Source organism: Drosophila hydei, unplaced genomic scaffold (genome assembly GCF_003285905.1).
Source record: "Drosophila hydei strain 15085-1641.00,03,60 unplaced genomic scaffold, DhydRS2 tig00000271-arrow-arrow-pilon, whole genome shotgun sequence".
NCBI lineage: Eukaryota > Metazoa > Arthropoda > Insecta > Diptera > Drosophilidae > Drosophila > Drosophila hydei.
The window spans coordinates 1,749,737-1,774,010 of NW_022045701.1; the positions used below are offsets into that span (position 1 = coordinate 1,749,737).

Genomic DNA, 24,274 nt, shown 5'->3' on the forward strand with positions numbered 1-24,274 from the left:
GTAACAGAACACGTGCTTATGCGCGCTTGAGGACGTATGAATAAATGTGTTGTTTGTAATGTATGTATTAATGAAGCGTAGAATGAGTGGATTGTCAACTAACCCCTAGATACAGTCCTTCTCTTACTCGAGAAGTCTTGACTAAGGCACTCTTAATTATCACAGAACGAAATAATATAATTTACAAGCAAGGTATGCCATGACAGGTTCTGGATTTTACTTGCCGATGTTACATTTTTGTATTTTAGCTAGATCATATAAAACTAAAAACAAACACTTTTTTAAATGCTTCCTAAGAATTAAGTGCTGAAGGTAATTTATCATTAAGATGTCTATTCCATACTAAATTTAATTTAAGTTATCGTGTAAACATTGTATGGTTTGTTCATTACTTTTGAACAGTGAGATAATATAAGTAGATAGAAGTAGTGAATACAGCCTGCATGAATTTCATTAGGTTTTTGAGGACAATTTTTTATTTTCGTTTTGGTTCCAACATTAAACACAAATTCTCCTCCTACAATTGTTTTTTGCAAGCTTTCGAAATACTTACCATGTTTTTTTTCTGACCACAATATTTGTTTTGTATTAACGCTTGAGGTTTTTTTTTGTAGCAAATTTTAATCCTATTCATATTATCATTGCTAGATATAGCGCTTAAATTGAAGTAAAAAGTTCTTTCACTTATATTCAAACATCTTAAATAGCTAATTTAAATTTAATTTAATAGTATAAAAATTGAACACATACTATTTTTAAAATATAAAGTGATTAACTTGATTACGAGAGCTTTCTAAATGAGGTTAAAGACAATGCAACAATTGAAAAAAATAACGCTATATTCAAAATATACCATTAGTCACCTGCTGACAAAAATTTGAAAGTCAGTGAAACAGTTATTTTATTATTTTTTTGTAAAGTCTGTACAATAATATTGAACTTTCTATCTATTCATCTTATGGATAATTTACTTCAACGCCACATCTTATATTTAACTTATTTAAGAGAATAAGTTACTTTCGTTCTGGCTTTTTGAAAATATGTTAAAAGCTTGATTTACATTATTATAAATTATAGAGCTTTGCAAACGTATATGGCTTAACATAAATGTTATAAATCTAGTCCGTCTTTATGCGAAACATCACACTGTCTCAGTTTATAGCAATGTTTCTATTATAATTTTCTTCAAAATTTTACACATTACCGGCATACATGTAATTACACCTGGAAACACATAATGCACAATTGGAATGGTATAGTTTGATTCTACCAGTTGCTAGATTATACTGTACTGCTATTGAATTAATGAATAATTTAGCGTATTTTATATTACTAGGTATGTTTGATTGTGTATATATGTACACTTAAGTATATTTATGTCCTCAAATTAAATAAAAATGTTCTAAACATATATGCAAACCTAAAAATCTAATTTATATATAAATATATCCAGCTAATTTATAATCTTAAAGTAATTTTTGTATATGCGAGTACGTATGTATGTGCGATTTGTCGTTACGGGTAGACGTTAGTGGGAAGCAACTTGTTACGAAATCTAAAAGCGCACATAATTCAAAAGATAATCGGTAATTCACTTTCTCCTTATACACCTTATTGTGTCTTAAATGAGATATTTCGACTATCGTTTTAATGAAACAATTGTATTCCGCCACATTAAAATTAAGTTAATAAATATTGAGATTAATTTCTTATATTACAAAAGCGTTGCGCTTATTATCTTGGTATTTTCAGGCTAGGGGTCCAAGAGGAACGGCAAATAAATACAAACATTTAAAATTGTTGGAATTGGTAAAAAAATTCTAAAATTTAAAATATTTGAAATAATCTTTATATTTTCCTAGAAAGTTATCATCGACTTGGCGTTACTGGTGAAGCTGGTGGTATGCCTATCATGCTTCCAGGTACACTGCTATGGCTAATACTTGTTCCGGATGCACTTACCGCTATACCTATACTATGCTCAGTATCTTTTTTTGATGAAACGGATGGATGTATCAAAGAATCACCTGTTATCATGTGTTGTACCGCCAAGTTCATAGTGGATGGTTGGGGTCCCTTCCCAATTCCAATTGTAGTCAATTGTGTTTGTGGATTTTGTGAAGACGGTGGTGCATTTGATGAAGCAATAATATTTACACCCGCTGGCTGTATTCGAAGATGTGTGGCAGGAGGACCTAAATGACCCACCGTTGGTGGCGGTATGGGACTTGGTTCCTTACCTCGCAGATGAGCTGCCGATTGTGCTGCATACATGTTAAGTGCTTTCTGACGTTCCTCTGCTTCATGACGAAAAGCTGCTTCCATTATGGGGTTGTATCGCAAAATAGGTGCATAGGGATCACGATATGGATCAATACCCCACGGTGGCGGCCCTGGTGGACCGAAATGTGTTAGTGGGCCATTGATACCCATTGAGGGCGCCATCATATTACGGGAAATATGTGATGTTGGTGGCGGTAATCCATGTCGACCCGCTACTAAAAAATTTGCATGGTGATGTGCAGCGGCAACTGCTGCACTCGGTTGAACAGACACTAATGAAGGAGGATGATAACGTGGATCCCCTACACCCGCGACTGCGGATGCACGCATAAGAAGAACGTCTTGCTCTTCTTTCGTTCGGCCATGTTCTTCCTTTATTCTAATCTCTGTATTCAGCTCAATAACACGGTGTGGTGAGCGATCTCGTGGTGTGGATGTAGAGGACGCTACTGCAGTCTGCTTGTTGCTCTCGTTAATCCGTTGTTGCTGTAGCATTCGTTCACGTTCGATTTCTCGGCGTTCTATTTCACGTCGTTCGCGCTCTTTGCGTTCACGTTCCCGTTCTCGTTCTCTCTCTCGCTCCTGCTGTTCACGTTTAAGTTTTTCTTCTTTTTCTTTACGTTCACGTTCTTCACGCTCTCTCCTTTGTCGATCGCGCTCCCGCTGCTCTCGTTCTCGTATTTCACGCTCTCGATCTCGTTCTTCCGCTTCACGACGAGCATTCTCCATGGCGAGATCTGATTTAATGGGCCAACCATTAGGTCCAGCAGTAGCTGCTGGATGATATGGCATTGAGCGTGGTATTGAACTAGTTCTGAAAGAATATTTCAAGTACACATTTTATTAAAATTTTAAATATGTAATAAAAACTTTATTTGTATTGTATTTATTTGTATGCTTAAAGATTTAATCAATTCATACAAAAGTTGGTTTGTTATATAAGCCGTATAAGCAAAGTACGCAAGCTCGAATGGCAAGCGCCTTAACGAATGCGTGATAAATAAAACATAGTAAATGGAAAGAAATGAAAACATCTCAGCCTATTTTCAAAGCTTATCAGTTATTTCATTTATTTTTTCTAAATAGGACAAAATGTTTATATGTATTTTTCTGACAAATTTTAGTACATTCTCTGCTTTTGTGCAATTTACGGTACGGTACGGTACATCTTTTCCAATGATGAACTATTCGTTATGACATATGGATACGTAAAAGACAGATAGAGCAATATAGATTTATCGGTAGAGCTGTATCTGATTCTGACAGAAATTAGCTAGCTTACACTTTCACAATTAAATAGTATGCCTACACAAAAACAAGTAAGAAAGCTCTAGTCGAGGTGCCTGATCCCAGTCCTATCTGAGTTTTTTAATATTTTCCATAGTTTGTATCGATTATTAAAAAAAAACAAATAAAAACTGGCATTACCACACCAAGATTCGAACCCACATTGTTTACGCAACGCGCATAAACTCTACCAACATCGCCACTTCATTATTATAAAAAATAAAACAAAAATGAATGACGAGCACCGCACGCAGCCACTGCACTGCTTACCCAAGCAGTTGCAAATTTGAAGTTAAGCTAATAATTCAGCACAATTCAATTACATGCGAATAGTGCTATACACGGGCCTACAAAAAGTTTGTCTCTAGCTCTTATAGAAGCCGAGATCGATGCGTTTACACATACGGACTGACGGACAGGGCTCAATCGACTCGGCTTGCCGTCCTGATGAAGAATATATATACTTTTTGGGGTCTGCCACGCCATTTAATGGGATCATTAATCCTATTTTCTATGGGATCAGGGTTTAAAAAAATTTAAGCGCCATTATTTTCGCTTTTCCAATTTACACACAATGATCTCCCGCAAATGCCCATAAAGAGATAAACTCTGCGCTCTTCAGATAATAATAACAATAAAAATTTCTGACATGTTTTCCTTAGGACCGGGATATTTGCTTCTACAACGACCATCAAAAAAAGTCGTGAATTGAGAATGAGAATATTAGATTAAACATTGTATGTATATACTACATTGACCATATGCATTAATATTTCTACGTTTTTCGCTTTATTAAATAAATTAAAAACAAATTTTAAACAAGTAAGAAAATTCTAGTCGGGGTGCCCGACTAGGAGATACCCTGATCCCAGTCCTATCTGCGTTCTGTAATATTTTCCATAGTTTGTATCGAGCATTGACAAATAAACAAATTAAAACTGACATTACGAAGGCAAGATTCGAGCCCACAATTTCTACGCAACGCGCATCAACTCTACCAACAACAGCACTTTATAATTAAAAAATAGAAAAACAATAAAAAAGTCCCTTCACCACCAGGCTTAAATCCAGAGATTATTGCTCACTAGCGTAGCCTTTACCCACACTGCCACTGAACTGCTTCGACAAAGAGCTGCAAATTTGAAGTTAAGTAGCAGCTGATAATTTAAGCACAAAAAAATCGCAATTTAAATTCTTCGATTAGAAAAGAATACACGAGCGCTTGGGGCTGCTTGACATGTGCTCTTGCAAATTGGCCAAACAGTTTGTTTAATAACTTCTGTTTTACTTAATGGATTTTAATGAAATTTTCAGCATATGATCTACATATTCTATTGGCTTGGTAGAGATACAAACGCCTTTACTAATGGCCCTATTTCCAACTAAACTTTAATGTTACAAATTTGGGGAAATTGGGAGCCGGTATCCAAAATCAAACAAAAATCAAAATTGCATAAAATATACATAAAACTAAATACAAACCAGGTAAGAAAGCTCTAGTCGGGATGCCCGACTAGGAGATACCCTGATCCCAGTCCTGTGAGACCAGGCCCAAGTTCCAACTGAACTTAAATTTGAAGAATTTGGGGAAATTTGGAGCCGGTATCCAAAATCTAACAGAAATCAAAATTGCATAAAATAGACATAAAACTAAATACAAAATGTTGAGGCTCTAGATCTTAAGACGTCCAAGATATAATTTATTAACTGCATTTCAATCATGTTTTTATTCGATAACAATTAAATGCGAATAGTTATCGAATATTTGAAACAAACTTGATCTGCGCGTGCTATACCCGGACCTACAACATCTTATAGATGCTGAGATCCACGCGTTCACACATACGGATAGACGGACGGACGGACAGACGGACAGGCCTCAATCGACTTGGCTTGTCGTCCTGATGAAGAATATATATACTTTATGGGGTCTGCCACGCCTCCTTCTGCCTTTTACATACCTTTGCACAAAACCATTATACCCTGATTTCCCATTTTCAATGGGATCAGGGTATAATTAGGAGACGTACGAGATATAATTTAATAGCTTCATTTCGATTATGTTTTTAATCGATAACAATACAATGGAAAGAGTTATTGAATATTTGAAACAAACTTGATATGCGCGTGCTATTAATTTGCAAATTAACTTACCTCCATGTATCCAAATGTCCACTCAATGAAATATCTCGTCCAAAATGCGTAAGGCCGGCAAATCCAAAAGATCCAACGTACCGACTAAACTGGGAAACAGCTGTACCTGTCAAATTTTTATAAGTAAAAAAACCGTGAAATTAATTGTGTACGTTAATCTTACCAATATGACTAGGTGGTGCACCAATAAAGCTTGCAGCTAGTGGAGCAGTTTCAAATGGAGACCTGGCATACGTAGCAGCTGTCGTAAGCTCAGTCGACCGATGTAAAAGGTGCGGGGATGTGGAACTCAGAGTCAACGACGGGGATGGTTTCAAATTAACTGCTGCTGTGGATCCACTGGCCACAACCATGCCTCCACTGGTTGCTAAAACAGCGCTGTTGCTCCCAGATATACTCATGGGCGTTGTATTGCTCATACTAATTAAGTTATTAGTTGCACTAGAAGTGCCTGAGTTACCGCTGTTACAGTTGCTTCCCAGATTAGAACCTGACGCTGATATGGATTTTTCTGAATTCTGTTTGTTTTGGTGATAGTAAATTTCCCACGCAATACGGACATGCATAGCGTTCCAACGCCCAGTTTTCTAGTTACGAAAATAGATAAGTCTGTTAGTCACATACATTTTTTTCTATACTATATAAATCTCGATCTGTTAAGTATCTCCTTGGGTGAAAAATATATTAAAAGGTGGTGACCCAACCACTTTGACTTTAGTGACTAAAGATGTCCAAAAACACCTACATATTTTCAAAATTTATGTTTTCTGTCTTACAACCCTCCAACAGGTGCCACATAGCAGCTTTTCTACTGTCTATACAATTCTCATTATCATTGACGGTAAGCAAAGACCATCTAGTAAGACGAGCATATTTACCAGAACACAAGTCTTTAGTATTTGCGGTTTTTATTTTTCAAAATCCAAAATATGCAAAATTTGTGTGTACTTTGCCCTAACAGTAAATAAAATGTTTATGGTATTAAAGCTATGCTTTAAAACAAAGTTAAATTATTGATATGGAAATTAAATACGCTATCGAAAAAAATAATTAGCTCATATTGTGATGGCTCTAGTTGTGGCTTAAGAGATCGTTCCGTTCATACGGACGGACAAAGGAACATGTGGCCATGACTAGATGAACTGCCAAGCCTCCTTCTGTTTGTTACATACGCTTTCGCAAAGCATACCCTAAATTCTCATTTTCAATAAATAGTTAGAACCGAACTTTTTACTGTCTTTACTGTTTCATAAAAGGTAAATGTGAGTTTCAATCGCTGTCGTAGGATTCAAATTACGAAACTAATTAGAAGCTAAATAACACATTGTGGATCTTATTTGCGAAGATCTGAGATTTTTATCGTAATTTTAAGTCATAATTAGTAGACAGTCTGGCCTAAATACAACAACTATTTTTGAAGAGTATATACACTTGTATTTGTGGTTAGTTCTCGTGTAATAGATTTATTTATTGTTTTTTACAATCATGCATGACTCAAGCTTAACACGTATCCTAATATTCTTTCACTTTGAGCCCATTAAATTCGGGGATATGTAGTCTCTCAATATGTTAAAAAAAGTCTATATATGTATAATATACATATGTCCAACTTTTAAGTCACAAGCAATTCTGCTTTTTTTAAACGTATTTTAAAATATTCCATAGACAATTTAAAAATACTTCACTTATTTCATCTTACCTTTGGCGCAAATGAAGTTAAATGATTGGGTGGAACAAATGGCGTTGGCCCACCCAAGCCATTGTGCAAAAGCCCTGTTGGATTATATCCCGTATAACTTGGAGGCATTCCAAGGCCTGCACGATAAAACTGTGGGTCGACTGCAGCAATTTTGGGTATATCTTTAAATAGCGGAGGAGGAAAAATTTGTGCGGGTGTCGGTGGGGTAGCCTGTAGTATAGTAGTAGGGGCTGGCATTGGTGCTGTCGGCAAAAGCTGTGGATGTTGATGTAGGTGTGTATGCTGATGTTGATGATGCAACTCCTGTCGCAAATAAGTTGATGAGGATGATGGAGAAGGTTGGGTTAAGCCAGACCGATCCAGAAATCGACTGTCCAGCTCGCGACGCAATAAATCAGCTTGATCATCTATTAAGAGCATATAAAAAAATAATTTAATAAATTATTCTGGTTTGCATCGGAGAGCTACTATTTTTGACATTCATACTTTTACTTGGTTGGAAGAGAGATTCTGCGGAAAATGGATGTGGTGTAGGTGTAACAGCTGTACACACCGTTGCCACAGTGGACTGTGTATTACCAACTGTGCTGATAGACGACGTCGTGGTTGTTGCAGTGGCCATCGTCACAATAACAGCTGTTGTATATGACACCAAAGGTAAATGAGAAACAGAGTTGATGCTACTACCTGTAACAGAAATGGTCGCAGCTGAAGACGATTGGGGTGGTGCATGGGGCGTGGCAAAAAACGTGGTCTGAAAGTTGGCCATTGGCACATGTCCACTGCCAACATTGGAATGCACCGCATGAGGTGAAATTGCATTCACGGCAACTCGACCAGGTGGTCCTATAACACCAGAACTCAGAGGTGAGGGAACTGGTCGAGCACTGCCACTAGTCAAAATTGGAATGGAAGGTGTACAAGTCATTGCTGTCGTCTGCATAACTGATGGGCTAAAATTATATTACAATGTTATATATAAAAAAATGGAACACAAATAATCTTACTTTAACCAGAGCCCAGTCTTTGTTGTATATGTGGAAATGCTATGACCCGTAACTGCTAGAGCTGAATGGGTTGCCGATGATAGCGGGGTCGATGATGAAGATACGGATACGGCACTGTAGTGTGTCGATGGTACTAAGCTGCAAAATGGTGCCCCTAATGCAATGCCTGATGGCCCACCTGACACCGACACGGTATTGCTTGGTCGAACGGACGTAATGCTGGCATTAGTAAAAAAAATTTAAATTATATGACTATCTATTGTATATATATATAATATATCTATGATTAAATATATATTTAATGAAATAATATAAGCAGTAGATGATTATTATATTTAGACATATTTGTATACCTACATACCTACGGTATGTCTTTTTTAAATATGCACGTAAACATTCAGGTTGGCGAGGAGTTCTGAGCATTTATCTTATCTTTTAATATACTTATAATTTAGTGAGGTTTTAGCCACTAATATCCTGTTTCGCCACGAATACCAACGTGCTACGCAACAAATTTTTAGTCTAACTACTTTTAGCTCATATAACAACCACTTTAATCGTGTATGTCATTATTATTGTTAAAACGCCTAATTTATATGTTTATGTTTAACAGTTTATTTAAATAAACTTTGATGTTCACAGCAACGTGAAAAAAATTGATTGGCTGTTGGCTACAATGAAACTCACCAAAAGATGGCAAGATTTCTACCATGAGTTACAGACTGGCGGAATTGCTATTTCTATTGTAAGCTTGTAAACATATATACATATACAATGACATGTTCAGAATATACAAATGACATCAAAATGTAATTATATGATAGTCCATTTTATGCAAAATCGTTTTTTAAATTAAATATACTGTATAAGATGTTCGCCTCTCTATAACTTATTTGTTCTTTATAAGCACAAACACTATCGATTGACCTAGCGGAAACAAGACTGCCAGATGCTTATGATTACCAGAGTTTTACCTATGATAAAAGTATATGAATTTCGAGAAAATAGTTTAGATAGGAATTAAATGAAATAATTGTTGGTTAGACACTGTGTGGAATATATAACCAAAAAGTCAGTTTTTTTTTTCTAAACTTTTTTCTTGCAATTATATATAGATTAGTATAAATATTATACCTGTAACTTGTATCCCGTTCTCTACTCTCGGTTTTAGGCGAAAGTATTTTTTGAATCACAGATGATGATGCTATAGAGGTGTTTATTGGCGACGACGGCGTCGCTGTCATTAAGCTTTGTACAGTAAGGACTGATGTGTTAGTTGTACTAATAGTTGAAGTGGTAGTACAACGCACAAGTGGCTGTTGTGACGTTGATGTTGAAGGTGCGAACTGTGGGTATGAGCTTATTACTTGAGGAAGATGTGTTTGATACCCAGATTGAGGAAGCATTGGAGCAGAAGGTTGCATTTGCGAAGTAACAACTGCAATTCCTGAGGATGTCGCCAATTGTGTTGTTGAAATCGGTGGACCAGTGCATGAAACACCAAATGTGGTGTTAGTAGGTAAGTGATGGGACTGCGTCGAATGTAACGAAGGTACCGTCGTTGTTGTTGTTATAGGAATAGTCCCTAATACCTGCGTTGTATTATTATTGCTAATCACATAGCCAAGCGGTGTAATAGGTCGCAATCCTGCGATGCTATTACCACTGTGCTGATTCAGTGAAGTTGCACTTGTTGCTGGAACTTTTAATGATGCTGTCGGTTGAGTATCGCGACAGTTGCGATTTTCCGAACGCTGAGACAAGGACGATGTATTAGAATTTCCCATTGGTATCACTGACGGAAGGTATTGTCCATGAGTTATGTTATTATAGGGTGTATATAAATTTGAATAATTGGGAAAAGGTGAACGGTATGGCGTTGCTTGAATTAGCATAGGTAACCCAGCTCCCGAGTGAGGCATCAGTGGGGGTGCCCCATGAAACACCAATGAAGAGCCTGTTGCCCCTACTGCAGTATTTCCAGTACTAAGGGATGCTTTCGTGATAGCAGAGGCCGTAATTGCAACGGAACTAACTCCCGTATTAGGTGGCAAACTCATAGGGACTGGTACCACTTTGTTTCCTGAATGTGGAGAAATATTTAGAAGACTTTTTCCAACAGCGGAAGTTGTTGTGCAACCGAGTGCTGAATGGCCAGAAAGGAATCCATTTGCAACTGGGGAAATAGACATTGGCATTGAGACATTTGTGTTCTTCAGCGAATCCACGGAACCAGTGGTTTTTCGGCCATCAATACTTAGTTGTGTATTATCATTTGTCTTATAGTTAGTTGTAAGCACAGCATTGGACGTTCGTTCCACAAATGTAACATGTAATGGTGCTATAGTAACGGGGGTTGAAGGAGTACCCAAAGAAATTGTAGGTTTAAGCACTGGCGTGTCCATTCCATGTGACGTTACCATTTTCGTGCTTAGAGTAATTCCTTTGGTAGTTGCACATGAAGTTACTTCGAGCCCACAATGTACAGCTTCCGACGTAAGATACGATTCGCAACCAGAAATACTTACGCTAGTTACCTAAGTAGTATTCAAAATTTGTAAAAAAGTACTAAAACATTAAAAACGCCCACTTACTTGTGTAGAACACGTGACAGCAGGATGCTTTATGGTATGAGATATATTATCTGTTCCTGTGCTGGATTGTTGATTATCCCCATTAGCTTTTGGTTTGTCCGTTAAAAGCGTTGATGGTATCACATTGACGGTTTGTTGTATGCTCGTAGATTCGCTTGTAATCTCATTGTCCATTGTATGAGAGCCATTTGGTGCAGTACTACTTGATACAGGACTCGTATGTGGCGTTGATAAAGCCGTCAAAGTTGGCAAATCGATATCGCACATATTTACAGCTATACATTCCGTTCGACTAGTCTGCAGTTACATAATCCGTTAAAATTTGTGTTATTCATATTGTTTTTATAAAAACATGTGGCGTTAAACGAAAATAAAAATAATTAGTGGTCCAATTCAAATCAGAGAATAAATTTAAATACTTTATATTATTATCAATTTCGATTGTGAGATCCCTTGAACACTCGTAGTTTCACACACAGCTTCACAATAAAATAGCACATTTATCAAAAAAAAAAAAAAAAAAATTAGTGAAAGCCATGTCGTTTGGAGTTGACTGCTCAGAAGTGCGCATCTCCTCTATCAACACTGCCTCTTCATTGAGCGGGCGTCAAATAAAGTTGGAGCAGACAATTCATTGACAATTAAAATTCTTACAATTAAATATATTTCACGCACTTTTAATACATGTATAAAAAAAAGCGCGTACGATTTGCGCTGCGGGACACGGGGTTTTGCTAATTGGCCAACATTTTTTTACTGTATTGAATAATTGCACATGATATATTATATATATATTCCATTTGTCAGTTTAATAAAAATGCAAGCTCTTTCACATTACAACTGAAATTTAATTTAAAGAATTTTATGAAATTTGAAACTACTCGCAAAATTTAGACTGGCTCCAAGGATGGAATTGATCAAATTTAAAAACTTAATGAACTGAGTCGATCTGGCAATGTCCGTCTGTCCGTGCGAACGCAACGAAAAGTTAGAGACTTGATTTTAAATATATACTCGTGGATAGTATCAATAGCTCGAATAAAATGTTGATTTTATTATATTTTGGTTATCGGCTTCAAATTTCCCCATATTCAGTACTTTTATTATTTTTTTACAAACGTGCTAAATAGTTAGATTAGATATATAGAATATATTTAAAAACGCAGATCGGTCATGGGTCAGTGTATCTCCTAATCAGACATCCCCACTCATGCTTTATTAGTTGTTATTTTCAGTTTTGCTTATCGAATAATTGTAAAATTTATAAAATTGATTTATAGGCATATACTTATATATACACCAATCAATGGAAACAGCAATAATGCACAATTGGCTCAAGATGACAAATATATTCTTTACCCTTGACCCTTGAAGAAAACAGTGTATTAATAAGATTTAACTAATGGCAACAAAAATCTGTGGCTTTGAATAAAGCTATGCAATTGCCAAACTATGTTCTTCTCGCTCTATTTCATGTGTTCTATGTAGACGTTTAATTGATATTATGATTTCATTAATGGTAACAGACTTTTTCTAAAATACAGAGAAGTCTTGATCGAATCAGATCGTTGTCCCACTTATGAAAGAATGTGGGCACTAGAACTCTTCCTTTAAATTCGTATAGACTTTTAGTTAGATTAATACAGCCGTTTTTCTTATTAATAGATCTACATTCGGCGAAATATTAATATTTTTTACGGATAACATATTCTGGGAACATTCCCTAGCGTAGATATATGAATTTAGTCAATTAAGTAACTCAGTTGCGGATATTCTGATGAGACTTTAAATTTATACATAGCTTTTCCTATAACACTCGCAGAGCAAATTTGTTTCCAATAATAGATAACATTTCCCGTTATAATAAATTCAAAAATGTATTGAGCTTGGGCTATAAATTATACATTGTACGTCTTTGGTGCTATATATTTTATAAATTAATTTTTTTCTATTTTGAATAACATAAACCCAAAAAAATTTTTTTTTAAATTGAAGCTCAGTTGCAAATATGACCATTATTTTTAGATTTAAATATTTATTTTAGATAAATTGTCTTATGTTCAGTACAATATATATTGATCATATGCTGAACATTAATTGACATCTGTTTAATAGAACAGAAGATAATTGACCAAATACACGTAGCAATTAGCACCAAGCATACGTGTTTTCTCTTTATACATTCCTTCCTTCGCATTGTATTCAAAAAAATTTTAATTACATCTGAATTGTCACTTGCTACATTGCAACTTTGAAGTAGATAAATAGTGATGGCGTGAGTTTGAGGAATCATAGGTTTGATAAGGTAACAAAAGGGCTATTTAATTGTGAAGACGTAAATTGGAATGGGATGATTAAAATTTTGCTGTCGAAAATTATTTTTATTTCATACTTTTTATAAGTCCATATATATTACTGCGAGTTTCTAGTTCTTTTTTTCCAATCTCAAGAAACTTTGATTTTCTTTTTTGGTATAGTTATTCTTCTATGTGATCTCCTTAACAAAAAATTAAGCTTGACATATACAGTAGGGAGCAAAAGTGTTTCCATAGTTGACACTTTCAACTATGTGAGTCAATAATTTCCAAACGAATGAAGCAAATCAAAAAAACTTTTTTTTTCCAATAATATGTATTTAATTCTTAACAAATTGCCGTATATAACAAAAACAAAAGTTAATCAGTAAAATATTCAAACAAAGATAACTGAAACAAAACGCATGTGTACAATTTTGCACCTTCCGATATTCGTAATAATCGGCAATAGACGACACGCAAGTTTACCCTTATATGTTTTATTTATGGATTCTACACTTTTATGATCCAGAAATTCACGTGTTTCTTATTATTCGAAGTAAATTTGTTAATTTTTAGCAAACTAAAACTAAAAAGTGCTGCGAAAAAATGAAGAAGCTTTCGTCAGATGTAGAAAATAGCATTATTAGCCTAACTGAAAGTGGATTTCGACTGGTAGTATTGCAGATCAGTTTAATATTTCTAATTCAGCGGTGTCCAAGGTCCAGAAAAGACGCAGTGGTGCATCCAAAAACACTATTAAAGACCGCAAACGCCTCTTAAAGGAGTCTGACGCCAGACTAATGTCGAAAATGAGAACTGATAAGTTCCTAACACCGAAGAAGCCATTTATGGACATAGGAAAAACGTGAGTCGGCGGGTGGCTAGAAGAGCACTAGCTAAGGTTGGATATTTGGCAAGTGTGAAAAAAAATAAACCAGCTCTATCCGAGAAGAATGTCAAGGGTCGATTGAAATTCGCCCGGGAACACAAGAACTGGACTGTAGATGATTGGAAACCTGTCATCTGGTCGGATGAATTCAAGTTCAACCATTTTCAATCAGATGGCAAGCAATACTGTTGGCACAGGCCCGGGGACAAGCTTCAAAAACACTATGTGAAGCAAACCGTTAAGCATGGAGGAGACAATGTCACAGTTAGGGGTTGCTTTACTTGGTTTTCACATTGGACCATTGCAGAAAATTGATGGTATAATGTTAAAAGAAGACTATCTCAATATTTTGAAAACCTATCTACCCATTTTTTTGGACAAGTGTGCATACCCCGTAAAGGTAATCATTTTTCAACAAGATGGGGATCCGAAGCACACTGCCAAAATTGTCCGCGAATGGATAAAAAAACCGAGATTTTATGCTGATGGAGTGGACAGCTAAAAGTCCTGAACTCAATCCGATTGAGAACCTGTGGTCAATCGTGAAGCGACGGCTCGGGCAATATCAATCAATGTCATCCAACCTAGACGATCTTTGGAAGCGTGTTGAACTGGAGTGGAACCTAGTTCCAAAGGAAACCAAAGAGAAGTTGGTCGAGAGTATGCCAAACTGAATAAAAAATGTAATAGCTAATAAGGGCCTGTGGACAAAATATTGATTTTGAATCCTATTTAATTTTTTTCACTGAAGGTGCAAAATTGTACACATGCGTTTTGTTTCAGTTTTCTTTGTTTGAATATTTTACTGATTAAGTTTTGTTTTTGTTATATACGGCAATTTGTTAAGAATTAAATTCATATTATTGAAAAAAAAAAAAAGTATTTTTGATTTGCTTCATTCGTTTGGCAAATATCGTTTCACAAATTTGAAAGTGTCAACTGTGGAAACACTTTTGCTCCCTACTGTATATGTTGTTGCTATGTTGTTTTGTTTTTGTTGAAAGGTTGTACTTATTTTATGTCATTTGCGTAGCGTCTCCAAATTCAATTGAATCTCGCTCAGTTTGGCAATCACATGTACAATTTTTTTTGTGTAGATGATAAAATTGATTTTCTTAAAGAATAAATACGTATGAATTATAAAAACTTCATTGGCAGGAACAGATGAGACAGAGAGGCGCCCCATGCTGAGAAAAACATTCGCACCAATTATCTTCAAATATTTAGAATAGAACTGGTGTTACACGACCGTGATGTAGGTATTCTTCACATCCACACTTGAATGCGGATATTACAAAAGACTTGACAACTGCTTTGCATCACCTTCAAAATTTATTTAATTAAAATTAAAACTTCGCGGCATATGTCATCGAAATCGCTCAAAACCCAAAACGTGGAAGTTCATATTTACCATCTATACTAATATTAACGAAAACGGTTGAAAATAGGTGGTGGACAATATGTTCGCCTTCGAAAAAAAAAATTTTATTAGTTAGTCTCAATTTTTAAATACGTTGGGCCTACTATTTTATTAATATATATTAAATTAAATTTACAATTGGGTTCCAAATCTAATTTTTGTCGACCTTACTATTCACTTTTGTTAATAGTGTATAAAATATTAAAAGTAAGCTTTTTTCAAAATATTTCCTGGAATTATACCAGCCTTGTTTCATGTCAAGAAAAATAAATCAATGGAAGCTTGAATGATATAGAAACTATTTAACATTAACGGAGAAGAGAATTTTGCGCTACCCTAATAATGCACTATGTCTATGTGCGTGTACATGTGTAACTGCAAAGATACAAGGTATATAGCATGCTTAAATCGCAGATCGGCTAGGGTTGATGGTATCTTCAAGTTATTCCCTTCTGGCTAGAGTTTTTTTTAGTTAGTTATAATTTCTTAAGTATACAATTAAAAAGTTTTTTCCAAAATTCGTAATTAGCTCTTCCTAAATTTTGTTATATTTAAAGAAATTGTAAGACAAATATGTAATTTAGTTTCTTTCCCGGTGAGCTTAATTTATTCTTCTTCAACAATTCTTAGAGAGATTCCAGATTTATTTTGGAAAAACTGCTGGGAGAGTAGTGTTATTTCAATTTTGGCAGCTGTGCACATAATAAATAAGTTCACTATCTGCTTGTTAGCACTTACCTTAATCCCGCCTATAGCTTTATCACACTGAAACAAACATGTTATACATATAAAGATAATAATCTGTGTTCGTTGAGAGTAAATACATACGATATTAGTTTCTTTATTGTTGATAGTGCAGTGATTTGAAACCTGGCCAAAAATTAGAAAATATGATAAAAATTATATATAAATATGAAATTGTAATATTAAAACTTACATTTGCAAAACTTTCGTTAAGATCGATATCCTTTTTAAGCAGAATGCTAGTCCCCAAAGACTTTGCTGTACCGATCGAATAGTCTTCAATTTCCAGCGTTAAGCCTCCTGCGACAGTTTCTGCCGTGCCAGGTGCATCAGCTTCACTGCTTTCCAAATTTTTCAGCTTCTGTTGAAAAGTAACATATAAATGTATTTATTAAAAAGATAATATAAATACTTACGTTGATTTTCGAACTTGAAGACGATGATAGCATAACGCATAGACGATTGCTAACAGCGGCGGCATCATTTTGCTTTGTGCCCTTAATGCTAACATATTCTGCTATATCGCTTTTTGGTTGGCTAGGAATGTTTATGGTGTTTTGCGATGTAATCCCGGAACTATTACTTTCATTTATATTTCCACTTAGATCGATGTGCGGCACGACTGCGCCAATGGATAACTTTTCATTGTCTTCCTCCACAATGCAGCTGACAGTATTTACGGCTCCTGGGATAGGCGTATTGCTTATACTGATGACAGATGATGCGGAATGATTGGACTGGATTACATGGTTCAAATGTTGACTATTACTGATTTGATTTGCCTTGCTGTTAATTCCGATGCTAATATTATTTGTATTACCGCTTAGCTGTTCCTGCTGCTGTCGATATGGATCTCCTACCCATTTTTCTGTTTCTATATCGGGAATACTTGCCACTGGCATAGTATATACCGTATTGCTATTATTGTTATTTGTTGAATTATTGTTAGTGCTAATGCTGTTAGTCGTAGTCACAATAGTGCCCCCAACGCCGACATTATTACCGCGATGCTGGTGGTGATTGGTTTCTTTTAAATTATTGTTGCTTGCAATTGACAAATTGGAAATATTTGTGGTACGTAATGGGTGAGGTTGGCCTGTATCGATAATCTTTGGCATTTTCATTTCCTCTATGCTATACGTGCACGTCAGTTCTTCTAATGCCGAAAGCCGTTTTTCTTTGCGCTTTTGTCCCAATTTAATAGCAAACTGTTTACCAATATTTATTATATATTAGATATATAGAAATTATAAGCGAATAGTAGTATTAATTTATTATGCTTACCTCTAGATCTTCGTACGTTTTGAACTCTAATATGGCAAATCCATCAATAATCTCCTCCTCTAAGACAGGGGACCTAGGCAGTTTTCGACGAACTGGAGGTGGCGGTCTTGGTGGAGGCTTATCGCGCGGAAGCAGTAACGTTGATGATGACGATGTTGAAAGGAGATCTTCATCTAGCGATTCACCTTCGCTATCACTAGGAGTTGCCATTAAACCAGAATTGCATTCGGGAGAGTGTGGCGGATTCAATAGCAGTGATGCAATGCTGTCCGTAGGTGGCAGCAAATTATTACTACCGTTACTACTGCTAGTAAAGTTGCCATTGGAATTATTGCTATCTTCTCCCATACTACCAGCACTATTGATGTGATACAACATGCTATTACCAGGCCCCAATGCGCTATTGTTACCTATTAATATGGCAGGTGCAGTTACAGAACCAATTATATTACTACTGGTACTACCAGTAGCAGCGCCTATACCAAGGCTGACACCCACACCTACAGATCCTCCAATCAGAGCGCCACTTAATGCACTTAAAGTGCATCGACTATCGCGCTCTGCCTGCAGGCGCTGTGCTCGTTCACGCCGACGTTTTTGTTGGCGTTGCTGTTTTGTGATTAGATTTAGTTGAGGACAATTACTGGAGGTGTTGCTGTTATTGAGGTGACCGTTTGTAGTGGCTAATAAAGCATTTTGAACAGGTGCACACGTTAATGTAGAAGCTAATGACATGGGAGATGTGGTCGAGTGGTCTATTGTAGACGTAACTACTGTTGTCGCTGCCGCTGCAACAATTGACAATTCCGTGTCAGAGTCAAAATCACTTGCACATGGTGCAGACTTTAGTTGTGATGGTCCTGTTTTCTCTGAAGAACTATGAGGTGGCGGTGTTGAAGTGGCCCTAATTCCTGAACTTGAAAAAGAAGGCGGAGCTGGCAGCAAACAACTTAATAACGCAGCATCTGAAGCTGATCCAGCGACATTTAAATTCGATTTTGGCGGCGGCAGGTTTAAGACCACAGATGATGTGGTTGAAATCGGTAACGTCGAAAGTGTTGAAGTATCTGGTGTGTCACTTAGCGCCGGAACAATACTTCGTAGGCTCGCTTCATTTTGCTTTTTATTTTTGTTGAGACTCACTACAGCTGTGGGTACCGGAAGAACATCTTGTGCTGTGTTTACATTGCCGTGTTGCGTTAAAAGACTCCGTGACTCCTGTAGTACGTTGCCATCTGCAAGCGAGCTTAACATCGTCTGTGCAGTTTGGCTTGTATTAGTTACATCCATCTCAAAAATGTAATTCGCTGTTATTTTTTATTTTTGATAGGTTGGTCACTCTTGGTGCATTAATAATTTTTCGATTAAGCTATTACTGCTGCGGGTGCAATTAAAGCTGTAATCATTGAAATGTAAATCCATGAGAGTGTCCAATGGTGTCATCATAGCATGGATTCAATGCCCACTTTATATATGGTGAGAATTCTACATTTTTTAAGGTTGACATACAGTCTGTCAAGAAACACTTTACACAGTGGAAAAAATCTCAATTTTTTGACTTTATGTAAAAAAATAAAGAGTTTTTGTTTAATTTAACTAATTTTTTTTAATGGTTAACTGTTTAATAGGTATTTTTAAATCAAATTATAGAAAACAGAAACAAAAACAATAATGGTGAAACTTAAAAAACAACAAAAACTTAGATTACTCATATTTTACACTGTCAAGAAACTCTTTACACACTTCTTATATATTGTTCTAAATTTAAAATGTAAAACTAATTATAACTAATTTTGAAATACTTAATATTTAGTATGGCCCCCCTTAGCATTCTGTACATGTTGGAGTCTTCTTTTCATTGAGTTGACCAAGTTTTGAATATACTCTAGGGGTATCTTCTGCCACTCTTCCAGTACGAAAGCTTTTAGCTGTCCACGGTTGGTTGGATTCCTTTTTCCAACCTTTTGCTTTAAATAAGACCACGCATGTTCGATTGGGTTGAGATCTGGGCTTTGGGGTGGTGTATCCAAGACCTTTCCGCAGTTGTAAAGCAACCAATTACGTACATTATACTCCTTATGTTTTGGATCGTTGTCTTGGTAAAATTTAAAAGTTGGCCGATTTTCACTAATAAAGCCAAATTTGGTTAAAAAATATTGCTCGGCATTCATTGTGTTTTCAATGAATACCAATTCACCGACTCCTTGGCTGGAAATGCAGGCCCAAACCATAACCGACAGCTTTCCAAATTTGACTGTTGGAATGATATTCGCTTTGTCGTAAGCTTTAGAGACCTTTCGCCATACTTTGGGCGGACCTTCGTTGTAATACAACATTATTTTGGTCTCGTCGCAAAATATAACGTCCTTTCAATACTCCTCTGGGTGCCTAAGCATAGTAAGAGCAAAACAGAAGCGCTTTTCCACATTTGTCGACGACAGCAAGGGTTTCTTACGTGCCACTTTCGAAGAATACCCATGCCGTAGAATAGCCTGACGGATCGTTTCGTGGGACACATCCACACCACACTCTTCTTTGAGCTCCTTGGCAAGAGTTCTGGTCGAGATTTGGGGATTTGATTTGATCTTTCGCATCATAAGGCGGCTTGCCCGATCAGATATCTTTTTTTTTCGGCCACCCACACCCTTTGCCTCAAGTCTTCCCTCATTTCCGCGCGACTGAGAACGTTGTATATGGTTTTTCTTGACACAGAAAACATTTCCACTAATTCTGGAACTGATTTGCCCAACTGCCGATTGTAGAAGATCAATTGGACAACATCGAAGCTTAATCTCTTTCCGGGCATTATTAATCAAAATTTGTATTGCTTTTATATGTGTACTCAGCCAAATTTCGCACAAAGTGAAAAATAAACACAAAAATAGAGATGCATAGACAGATTCTAAAGGCATAGTTAACGGTAAAGCCCCGTTATTTCTTAGAATCAGAGCAAAACAGATGAAGAGAACAAAATGTGTAAAGAGTTTCTTGACAGTGTAAAATATGAGTAATCTAAGTTTTTGTTGTTTTTTAAGTTTCACCATTATTGTTTTTGTTTCTGTTTTCTATAATTTGATTTAAAAATACCTATTAAACAGGTAACCATTAAAAAAAATTAGTTAAATTAAACAAAAACTCTTTATTTTTTTACATAAAGTCAAAAAATTGAGATTTTTTCCACTGTGTAAAGTGTTTCTTGACAGACTGTATATATAAATGAATAATACAATACGCTTAGTTAATGCTACCCAAACATTTTTTTTTCAGGAAATTTTCATCTAATCTACAACATTTGACATTTGATTCACAATACTAGGTGACCGGTATTTAAATTTAATTTATCATTTTGTTTTCATTTAGTATATACTTACACACAGAAAAAAGTAGATATGTATAAATGCATAAATAGATATATGTAGATATATATTTATGTATGTTTATAGTTCACATCAACATTTATATATCGTACGAAAAGACATACATAGAATAATGATTCTTTCCCTTTCGGTAATCACCCCTTAACGCTTTTTTTTTTGCACTTTGTTAGATATATTTATAAGTGTATATCCACATACATCATATTTGCTCACTTATACATCTGAATGTATTTGCTTAAAACCAAAATTGTTTGAATTTTGTTGATATTTAATATGCATATTAAAAAATTTTAGTTCATATACACACATATCCAAAAGATAAATTTTCAGTTGATTTTTTAAAAGCGTTTTTTGATTTTTGCATGTGTTGCGTGATTTACATACGTGTAACTATAATAGGTTTTTATAATTTATTTTCTTATTTTAATTACTATACTTTATGCTCTGAAGTCGGCTACAACAGTACTCGCGCGCTACTTGCCTTCTATGTATGTATGTACATATATGAACGATGTTGTATACAATGAATCTAGTAGCAGTAGCCATCTCGCTTGCACTTGTCTTATTATTGCGTGTTTTCTACTTCGTGTACGCAACAGCTTCAGCGCCGCACACAATCATATATATATATATATATATATATATATATATATATATATACATATATATATATATATATATATATATATATATATATATTATTTAAGTGTTAGAGTAAAAAGCATCTTTCGATCAAGTCATTAACCAGACTCGATATATATTCATTGCACTTTACTAGTTTAGAACTCATTCACTCTCAGTATCTTAAATAGTGCATTTAAACCATTTGATATTTCTGAAATTTTCTGACCAAAAAATCGAACAAGAAAATAGTGAAGTAATATAATCGATGTTGGTATTTATTATTAATCGATTATTTGCTATATTGCAATCGATAGTAATAATACGGTAACATAACAACAGACTGGAACATTATATGGAACGTTAGATTAAATTAGGTTTCTAATATCATAGAAGATTTATGTATATATATATATATTTTTTTTTCATATGCATTCATAGGGCCGTACAATTTTCAAAATATTACAGAATTGGTTTTAAACAATAAATACGAAAATCTGCTTTGCCACGCCTCTATTTATCAATGACATAACTTTTTCGTTGATCAAAAAATCTTAACAGTACTTTAAGTGCAAATGAAGGTTTTATTTTTTAAAACTACTAAACACCATAAATCTATGTGCACTCCAAATTTTTGACATATCTTAAAACTTCAAGTCTCTAGCCACAAATAAAGGAGAAATGGTTTTCCAACTGCAAAACGGACATTGCACACTTCATGAATGAATGTGAAAGAAAACATGTCAGTATTTGGAAGTTTTTAAATAAAACCTGGCATTTCTTATCAAATAGGAAATTTTACACAAATAAACATCTAATCTCAATTTTTTTCCATGGTCTCCCACGGCGCACGAATAGGGCTCGAATGCTTTACTCATGTATATATTCGGGCGTTTTTTATTTTAAAGATATTCAAATTGTTCATTCGAAAACCTTTATTTTTTTAAGTAGATCACTATGAATTATTAATGTTGTGTATCCAGGACATCTGTACCAGTGTAAATTTTATATTTTTTATGCATTAAGTGCAACAGTGCACTTTTATACCCGGCTTCGAATAGAAGAGAATGCAAAGAATGTGCCCATGTACAAGAAAGAAACGTTTGGAAGGGCTTACCGTAGGCTTACCGTAAGACTTTTCAAGTTTACCAGATGATTGCTTAATATATTAATTTAATGAAAATGTTCAGCATTTAATCAACATATTCTATTCGAGTACATGTCAGCTTAGTAAAAATTCAAGATACTCACATAGCAGCTATTTTGGAACTTAAAAACGAAATAAACATAAAACTAAGACTAAAAAAAACATTATGCCCTGATCTCCTATATTCAATGGGTTCAGTAAAAACAAAGAACTTCCAGTTTATCCGGTAGTTCAAATTGACAGTATTAATCGGCTGACTCGTAGTTAAAGATTGCTTGGTGTGTCCTTCAGCTTTGTTCATACTGAAGAAACTCTACCGAATTAAGGTTGGTTTACCATTCTGCAAGTCCATCGTTACCTAATTCAAACATCAGGATATATATAAATTTAATTTGGAAGTCCCGGATGGGTTTAACTTTTTTTCATGATCTTCGAAAACAGGTATATCATTTGGACTACTGGCATAGCCATTATCTACTAAGCCACTTATAAATTGCAATTTTAAATCTTGTGTATTATTGCGAAGAGCTGTAATTACGTATTAAAACAAACTTTTCTGAATTTCGAATAGTTATTTCGGAATATGAGAAGTACCACAATCCCTATAACTAAGTCCCTTAAATCGTGGATTCAAACCCTAAATGTCGGGAGTTTTGTATGTCCATCATACTGAACCAACATAAATGGTTAAGAAAGTGTACGAGTCCGAAGGAACGGCAAATAATAAAAAAAACTAAGTTATTAAAGGCATTTTAGTCAATTACATTATTAGTTTATACAATTAGACTCTTAATCAAATTTTCGAAGTCATTTCGTAAAAAATGCGAGACCGTTTACTTCTAATTTGCTTTTTATATCTACTATTTTCAATATAACTAATAAACAATTAAGTTTAATCAAAATCAATCAAATCAATCATATGCATTAACATTTTCGCTGATGGCGATAACCTGATGTCGAAATTTTAGCATGTATTTTCTATTATTTAGCTTTAAAGAGAATTTATGGAAGTTTCAACATGAACAATATTTATGAGTATATGATGATATGAAAAGTAAAATATACTATGTAAATTATATATATAATTATTTATCATTGTTGTAGCGTAAATTTATATATGTCTGCCTTCGATAAGGCTACAGGAGAGAGTGAGAGGTTGACATCCTACTTGTACAGTTGATACAAATGTGGCTTGTAACTATAATTATAGAAAGTTATCGATAATTCCGATAGTTGTTTTTGTTGGTATCGAGCTGTAAATAACTACTCGCTTAAGATTGTCGCCGTCCTCGGCAATGCTACACATTTGTTGAGTTTCGACTTGACTATAGTGTTCTTAAGGACGGTGTTGCAAACGTGCGGTAACGTCGAATAGTTTCAGGACCCCGCTGATGCTTTGTTCTGCTTGAATACCTTGTGCCGTGATTATGGGTATGCGTTTCTTTATGCCCAAGGGAGCCTCCTGATAGTA

At 35.2% G+C, this 24,274-nt stretch overlaps 1 protein-coding gene across 5 annotated transcripts; it reads right to left on the reverse strand.

The window, feature by feature from the left end:
* Window positions 1-1,007: 1,007 nt before the first annotated feature.
* Window positions 1,008-21,243, reverse strand: LOC111596526 (mucin-5AC). Of its 5 annotated transcripts, none has more exons than XM_023310796.2 (15): window positions 21,030-21,243; window positions 17,659-19,143; window positions 16,791-17,582; window positions 16,568-16,735; window positions 16,459-16,500; window positions 16,369-16,395; window positions 11,025-11,321; window positions 9,565-10,967; window positions 8,431-8,649; window positions 7,910-8,376; window positions 7,424-7,830; window positions 5,888-6,311; window positions 5,725-5,830; window positions 2,028-3,097; window positions 1,008-1,224 (listed from the first exon to the last, which is right to left on the reverse strand). In XM_023310796.2, the coding sequence occupies exons 2-15, from the start codon at window positions 18,946-18,948 to the stop codon at window positions 1,157-1,159; spliced, it is 6,780 nt and encodes a 2,259-aa protein (XP_023166564.2). In that variant the 5' UTR covers window positions 18,949-19,143; window positions 21,030-21,243; the 3' UTR covers window positions 1,008-1,156. The 5 variants fall into 5 exon arrangements, with proteins under 5 accessions (XP_023166564.2, XP_023166563.2, XP_023166565.2 ...); XM_023310795.2 differs by lacking the exon at window positions 1,008-1,224 and having other exon boundaries at window positions 1,445-3,097; window positions 7,910-8,059; window positions 8,111-8,376; XM_023310797.2 differs by lacking the exon at window positions 1,008-1,224 and having other exon boundaries at window positions 1,445-3,097; window positions 8,111-8,376.
* Between the last annotated feature and the right edge of the window lie 3,031 nt (window positions 21,244-24,274).